The sequence below is a fragment of the Phialemonium atrogriseum genome (assembly GCF_030411735.1).
Source record: "Phialemonium atrogriseum strain 8032-3 unplaced genomic scaffold QBC33scaffold_52, whole genome shotgun sequence".
NCBI classification, from domain to species: domain Eukaryota; kingdom Fungi; phylum Ascomycota; class Sordariomycetes; order Cephalothecales; family Cephalothecaceae; genus Phialemonium; species Phialemonium atrogriseum.
In genome coordinates this window covers 100,929-108,515 of record NW_026848189.1, presented here as the reverse complement: position 1 = coordinate 108,515, position 7,587 = coordinate 100,929, and the positions used below count along the sequence as shown (strand labels likewise).

General features: G+C 59.4%; 2 protein-coding genes across 2 annotated transcripts; both read right to left on the bottom strand.

Moving 5' to 3' along the window:
• Window positions 1–997: 997 nt before the first annotated feature.
• On the bottom strand, window positions 998–5,106 carry QBC33DRAFT_574652 (uncharacterized protein). Its single transcript, XM_060430768.1, has 4 exons — window positions 4,086–5,106; window positions 3,905–4,033; window positions 3,612–3,806; window positions 998–3,483 (listed from the first exon to the last, which is right to left on the bottom strand). Exons 1-4 carry the CDS (start codon window positions 4,704–4,706, stop codon window positions 1,237–1,239), a joined length of 3,192 nt encoding a protein of 1,063 aa, XP_060278107.1. The 5' UTR covers window positions 4,707–5,106; the 3' UTR covers window positions 998–1,236.
• A 310-nt stretch (window positions 5,107–5,416) lies between these two features.
• QBC33DRAFT_316855 (uncharacterized protein) lies at window positions 5,417–7,425 on the bottom strand. The gene has a single exon (XM_060423545.1). The coding sequence runs from the start codon at window positions 7,239–7,241 to the stop codon at window positions 5,487–5,489; it is 1,755 nt and encodes a 584-aa protein (XP_060278106.1). The 5' UTR covers window positions 7,242–7,425; the 3' UTR covers window positions 5,417–5,486.
• Between the last annotated feature and the right edge of the window lie 162 nt (window positions 7,426–7,587).

Here is a 7,587-nt window from a genome sequence, read left to right as displayed (position 1 = left end):
TTGAAATATATACATAATAAAGTTTACTTTTAATTGCATGTATTTAATAGTTTGCTAAGACATGGAAAGGCAAGACAAAAAGCAAATGTCGCTAGTTTGAGATATCTAAAGACTACGACAAGGTTTACAGTTACACAAGAGAAGTACGTGGCTAGACTAAATTAATGTAAAGTGCATATCTGGAACCTTAGCTAAGCTAGCAGTGGCAAAAGGCATGCACTTAAGTAAAGTGGAAATAGCTAAATGCCTGCGATGGAAGAGAAAGCAACCAAGTGGATCAAGAGAGAGAGAAAGGACTAAGCGTCTAAGTGTCCATTGGGTAATCCGAGGATCCAAGCCGACGGACAAAGACACCGACAGGCAGGGTCGACAGGAAGACCAGACCACAGCAGCCAAGTCAGAGGAGAGAAGTGCCTACAGTGAAAAGCGGGAGGGGAGGGGTGGAGGGACCCAATTGTCCCAGTCCGAAGTCCGGTCCGAAGTGGAGAGCACCGGAGTGCCCAAGCCAGGACGTAAAAGCCGGGAGCCGGGGCCAAATGGGGGAACAAACCGAGTATCCAAGGGAAAAGCGAGCAGAAGGCGAGTATCTAAGCCCAAGCGAGAAGAAATTGAGTGCCTTAGTTGGTTGGGGAAGGACCCTAGGTGTCCGAGTCTCAAGTATGAGGCGTGACTCGGAAGAGTGAAACGGTGTCGACAAGTCCATGGCGGAACAAACCCAAGTGTCCGAGTCGCGTGTGGAAACCAACCAAGTGCCCAAGTTAGAAGGGGAAAGAAAGACCCGTGCCGAGTCCGAGTCCAAAGTGGAGAAAAGCAAAGCGCCCAAGTGCCCGAGTAGCGGGGGTTATGTGGGAAGAGACTGTGTATCCAAATGCAACAGGGCAAGAAAACAAGCGCCCGAGTAGATGGTAAGAACAGAATAGCTCGCGCGTGGATCATGGAAACACCGATGAGCCAAGATCGACCGCGATGTCGTCGAAGATGGTATGTTAAGGTTAACCGGTTAGGTAGTGGGGATGCTGCGACGGTGCGGAAGCAACGGCCAAACCCGATGCACCCCAATAGTAAAACGTTGTCGGCTGAAAAGCCAACACCGCGAGTGGCGCATGCGGCTGATTGGTGCCGTGAGAGATGCACCGATCTCGCCTGCTGTGGGTGGAAAAAAGTTAGGTGTTATCATGGCATTAGGAGGGGGTAGCCCAGAGGCAGAACCATGGCCGTCTTGGTGCCAGAGGGTGTTCAGGGTTGGGCTAAGATCAATAAGGCTTGTTTTTCAAGCTGGTTGTCACCGGTGTGAGTGGGGGGCGAGACAAACTTGGTCTTGTCTGTGGTTGGGGTGGAGTTGTTCTGAGGGGCAGGAGACGGGGTTGCTTTTTCCTGTCCTGGGGACTTGACCGTGTCGTTTGGGACCGGAGATGAGACAAGTGTCGTCGCGGCGCTCTCGGTGGCGGCGCTCTGGGGGAAATCGGCCTCGAGGGCAGGGACGGAATTGTAGAAGACGTCGGGTTCGAGCGTGGAGCTCTGGGAGACACCAGCCTCAGGGGAGCCCTCGAGGACACCGGCCTTGGAGATGGGGGCGGGGCTCTCGGTGAAGGACAGACCCAAGCCAAGTTGCTGGTCTGGGGCAGCGACAGGATCGGTGACCTGCCCCAGCGCCTCAGGGGTGGTGTAATTCTCCTCGTCACCGTCACTGTCGTCGCCCAGGTTGAGCTTGGGAATTTCCGAAATCAACCTCCCCCGCGACACTATCCCCCTCACTATTCTCTGATGACGTCCGACCTCCCGCATCCTCTTGTGGAAGACCGCGGTCAACCACACAGCGACAGAACCATAGAGCACCAACCTCCTCCTCAACCCCTCAAGCGCCTCAACCGAACTCATCATCTCCCCTACCAGCGCCTCAGCCGCCGACTCGGACATGCGCCGCGCCTCGCTCACCGCCTTGGCAGCCGACGCCGCAGCCCTCTGCGCCCCATCGACGGCGCTGGCGACAGCGGATCGGGGCGTGCCGACGCGGGCTGCACCGGCACGTGGCGTAGACATGGACGCGGGCAGAGCCGTGTACACGCTATTCAACTCCACGGCCTTGCAGCGCAGGACGCGAATCTCCTGCTTGCGCGCCGCCATCTCGCATGCGATCCCCCGGATCTGCACGTGGACCAGACCAAGGCGGTCCGCGGTAACAGCGGCGCGGACGTGCGCGGCCTTGAGGGCGAGTAGGAAGTCGTGGACGGGCGCTTCCTCCGCTTCCACTTCGGCCGCAAATGTCACGGCGGCGCGCTCGACGGCGTGCTTGACGGCCAGGTCGTGCTCGGCGCGGACGCGGGCGAGGGTGCCGGCGACGCCGGCGACGCCGCGGGGCACGATCTTGAACCGCCGGCTGGCGTAGAGAGCGGCCATCTCGGCGCGCAGGGCGTTGCTGTCGGGGGTCTCGGGGACGGGATCGGCCTGGTTGCGGCGCTTCGGAGGCCCGGCTGGGTTTCCGAACATGGACAGGCAGCGGATGCTCTCCAAGATGAAGACGCCGCAGTCGTTGGCGTTGGTCTGGCGGGGCGTCAGGGCGAAGGTCCTCAGGGTCGTGTTGAGCTCTTCACCTAGCACGGCGCTGAGAAAGTCGACGGCTAGCTCTACGGTCGGGTGTTTGTAGAGGTTCAGATTCTCCTCCACGGGAGGGATGGGGCCCATGGAGTCGACTAGCTCGAGACAGCCGTCGCTTCGGCAGTAGACGACCAGACGCCAGTGAGAGCGGTTTTCGTTGACAATGACGGCGATCAGGTTGCGGTTCATCTTGGGGAGATACTTGTGGCGGACCTTCTCAGTCAGGGGTTTCGAGTTGCGGAAGTGTTCTAGCTCCAAGGGGTCGACGATGGCGAGGTTGTTGGACTCGAACAACGAGGCTATGTGCATCATGGCCGAGTCATTGACCCAGTTGCCTGGCGCGAGCGATCGCAGATCATGCTGAACCGTGGTCTCCTCAGCATCGGGCGTAGACGATCGCGCGGGGCCGGGGGTGGGTGCCTTGATCGGCGAGGCCGGGGGCGGGGCCGGCGAGTCTGGCCGAGCCATGAACTCATCCGAGGTGATGTCAGCCATGAACTCGTCCGACTTGACGTCAGACTGGAGAGGCCCAATGCCGGGCTTGGGCTTGGCCGCGTCTTCACCAGATTGCGTTCCCTCGGCGAATAAAAGCCTCGCCAAGTCCGGTTTATTCCCAACAGTCTCCGACACCACGGGAGAACTGTCATACTGACGCTTTGGATTGACCGTCGCCAAAGAAGTGGTGGTCAACTTGGGACGCTTGTTAAGGGGGCGCTTGGCGGTAAGAGGCTTGAATGAATCATCAGACTCAAAGTCATCGTATGGATTGGCCACGGGGACTTTGGTTCCGACTGTGTTGGGCGACGACGGCCCAGCCTCAGCGTCGTCGGTCATCTCGTCCAACTTTCGTTTCACGTTTCGCTTATTTCCTCGTCGGAGAGGGAGCGACTAGCACGGTAGAAAGACATTGTTAGGCGGTGATGACGTAGGATAGAAAGGAGAAAGAAGCGGCCGGGGCGGTCTCCCAGGATGGTGGGAAGATGGAGAGGCACGGCGGGCAGCCGAGGAGTACATACTTCTTCATCGTCAATGTGCATATGACCGTCGTCCTCGGTATCTTTGTCAGTGGGCTGGAAAATGTTTGGCATCTCTTCGTCTTCCTCATCTTCCTCTTCCTCCTCCTCCTCCTCGTCGTCTTTCCGAACCTTGTGTGCAACCCGGGGTTCGGCTCGGGTAAAGGGAAGGCGTGAAGAACGGCGCGATGGGGTACCCTGGCGTCCAAATTGAGTGAGATCATGTCCTGGTATCAAGGAGAGAGAGAGAGAGAGAGAGACGGAGACTGGGGTCTAGAAGTAGAAAGTTGACTTACCTGGGTGTATTTGGTCCTGACAGCGCTGGGGATGGCTGATCCCTTGTAGGTCGGAAATGCGCGGCTAGATGATGCGGCTGGCGTACTACTCTGGCTCGACCCGTTCGCAGCAGTGACGGTCTGAGAAGACTAGACATGTTAATTAGTCCACTCTTCTTGGGTGTGGCAACTGCAAACTCACCTTGGCGAGATTATCCATCGCCGTCAAGATGTCATGCCGAATGAACTTGGTGAGATCCTTGGAGAGGCCCCTCGTCCCCTCGCCCCTCGGCTGGGACTGGCGGGACCGACGCACCGTGTTGATGGCGTCGGCGAAGTTGCGAAGGGAGATGACATCTTCCGCGTCGTAGCCATCTGGGCCTTTAAAGTGGCGGAATTTCGCCGCCAGCTCCTTGAGCATGGTCGGCTTGACTGCGTTTGGGGCCAGCAAGGCCAGCGGCCAGAGGTTGCGAAGTCCGAGACCCGCGGTGATGGACTCGGCACATGATTCGTAGGCACCCTTGAGGTTTTCAACCATGTCGCTGTACAGCAATGCGGCCAGCTCCTCAAGGTCGGTCAGGTCAAATGTGGTGGCGAGCCAGTAGCCCGGAGGCGTACTGGGATGGACTCCCTTGAAGGATGCCTCGAAGTGGCCCCACTGGCGCTTGACTTGATCTTCCGGAGCGCCAGCAATGGCGCTCCAGGCAGCGTCTCCCACCAAGTCGACGAGCTTGCGATCTTGCTCGTCCACGTGGTCTATGATTGGTCGAAGGCTGGATTCCGGGCCCCGAGGTCGGGGTCCGCCAGCGCGTGCGGACGACATGACGTTGTGTACCCACTTGTGAACCGTTCGTTGCTGCAGAAAGTGCAGGAATTTGATGCGAGATCGACGGAAGATCGATCGAGATTGGGGCTGAACGTGGCGCGATGTGGCCGAGATGGGTCCGAGATGGCTGAAATGGCTGAGATGGCTGAGATTAGATGAGCTTAAGAATGTAGGCTAATGTGCAAGTGTGTGTGGTGTGGGAGAGAAACCCGGAAAAGATTTTCAGCCAGGGCAAGACAACTCCGTGGCGCGGGCGCTTGGACCAATAACAAAGCCCACGTGTCCCATTGGATTCCATCTGATTCGACCTGGGTGGTTACACGAGGATTCCCCCAGCAACGCCACATTTTTCTCTCTTTTTCTCGTCAATTGTGGCACCAAGGACGTCGACTGGAATATTGCAGTGGAAGATGGATGTTGGATATTTTGTCGCCCAGACTTGGGCCTGCGAACTTGCTAATAAGCATAATTCTTACCGAACCAATAACAGAACTTATGCCAGGTTTTGCGCATTAGTGGCGGTGCTAAGCAACAAGGTTCGGCGGAGGCAAACCGGGGTAAGACGTACTGCGACCTTCGATCGAGCCAGAATGCCGAGTCTCCACTCTGCGGCGTGCATCGCTACCACCTGCCGCATTCGTACCCACCCATGCCTGTTAGTGCGGTGCTTAACTTGCGAGGATTCCCGAAGCCACCAAAGCCACCAAATTAATCGAGACTCCCATTTTTCTCCTTCATAAATCGGTATCCCCCCGATACCCCATCTCTTTTTCTTTATCAATCGTTATCCCCCAGTCGGAAATTCCACAAAGTCCTCTCCAACAAATCCAACCTCCCAACCCCAACCTGAAACCCCATCGCCAAACCCTCAGCAACGCCCTTATCCAAGCCCCTCCCACCTCCACGTCCTCCCCCTTGGGCAATCCTCCCCCACTCCTCCCTCAACTCCCCCTCAAACTCCTCCCGTACCGCCACCACCCCCCGCGCCCGCTTCTCCACCTCCTCCAGCGCAGCCTGCACCCTGTCCACCTCCTCGCCCAGCTCTGGGTCATGCCGTCGCGTGCTCTCGACCAAAAGGCTCGTCAGCGATGCCTCGAGGATGCGGCGGCACCGGTCGAGGGTTGCGAGGTGGGTTGATGCTGAGGCGATGGAGTCGATTAGGATGGTGTGGGGGGCGCGGAGCCGGGGTGCTGGGGCTGGGTTGGGTGGTTGTGGTTCCGGTCGAGTGCGGAGGGGGAGGGTGTAGAGATGGTGGGGATTAAGATGTCTGCCTTGGACTTGGACAGTCGTGGGAGGATCTTGCAGGTGATGAAGGGGCCGCGGTTGGGGTTGGGATTGCGGAGGCTGGTGATGTTGAGGTGGTTGAGGAGGAGGTCGAGGAACATTCGTCTCGGCCGGATCGGGTAGTGGGATGATCCGGTGACGGGGAACGGGGGGATACTCCGGCATCGTCTTCCTCCCTCCCTTCTTTTTGCTCTTGGGGGGTGCAACCGGGGGAACATGTGCGAGTGCGTTGCCGGTACCCTCCTTGTCCCCGGGAGTCGCAGCTGGGTTTGACCGAGCCCACGGAAGGCGCGCGAATGCATTGCCGATGATGCCTTGACGAGGAGCGGGCTGATCTGGTGCTTCTTCTCCCTGCGTGTTCCCGGGAGGTGGGTAGCCGGTGCGGACCGCACTGCTGGAGGCGGGCCCGGCATGCCGAGAATGGCGTAGCCCGCGGGGTGGCAAGGGATGCGCTTGGGCTTTGGGAGACGGCCTGGTCTCGTTGACTCGACGAAGGTCGCCGCCCTCCCCGCCATCCCCGCCATCACCATCTGTACCCCCATCCGTGGATCCGTCCGTATCCCCATCTGAACTCCCGTCCACGCTCAGTGCACCGTCGCCGCCGTTGTCCCCTACGTCGCCATAGTCTTCTTGCCGGGGCTGCGGCTGAGGCGGGGCCCGAAGCGGAGGCAAGGGTTGAGGCCGGGTTTGGGGCTGACCCTGCGGCCGGGCTGGAGCTTGGGGCCGGGGTTGGGGCTGGGGTCGAGCTTGCGGTCGGCCCTGTGTCTGGCTCTGGGTGTGGGGCCTAGCCTGGACCCGAGGAGGTGGCCGAGGCTCGGGCTGGGTCCGCGGCTCAATGATAGGCGGTGGCGGTCGCTCGACCTCAGCCTCAGCCCCGGCCACCCCCCGGGGCGTCCTCTCGTCGCCATCCCACCCGCTCTCAGCCCAGGCCCTCGCCCACGGCGCCCACCTCACAAACCGTCCCTCGGCCTCGGCATCAGCACCAGCCACCCTAACAAGCGGCGGCGGGTCCGCCTTCAGCAGGCAACCCAGCTTATACTCGAGGGCCGAGCAGATCTTGGGGTGGACGACGCGGTTGAAGGCGGCGTCGAAGGAGCAGTCGAGAGCCTCTGCGATCTCGAGCCGCAGGCGTTTGTGCCACGTGTCGGCGTCCGGGTGCTCGTGGGCGGCCGACGACCGGTGGCTGGGCGGGAACATGTGCCGCACGTCGAGGGGCCCGAGGCGGTGGCGGGCTAGGAAGGCGCTCATGATGCGGTGCTGGCGGCCCGTCCAGGGGATTCGCTTACATTCGCCTGATGCGAGGGCTGCGATGGGGGTGCCGTTGACCGTCTAGGGGGTGGTTAGCTTGGTTTGGGATGGAAGAGACGGGGTGGGAATGCATACATGACGGTCATTGTATGTCTGGTTGACCATGCGCTAGGTGTGTGACTGTGTGGACTTGGTGGGAAATTAAATTCTGGTAATAGTGTGATGATCCTTTGGAACTTGAGCTAGGTAAGTTGGGGTTTGAGCTTTCAGAATGGTGGGAGAGAAAAATAAGCAGCCCTGCAGCCTTGCAGGAGTTCCTGCCAATGCTGGTCGCCTGCGGACACAT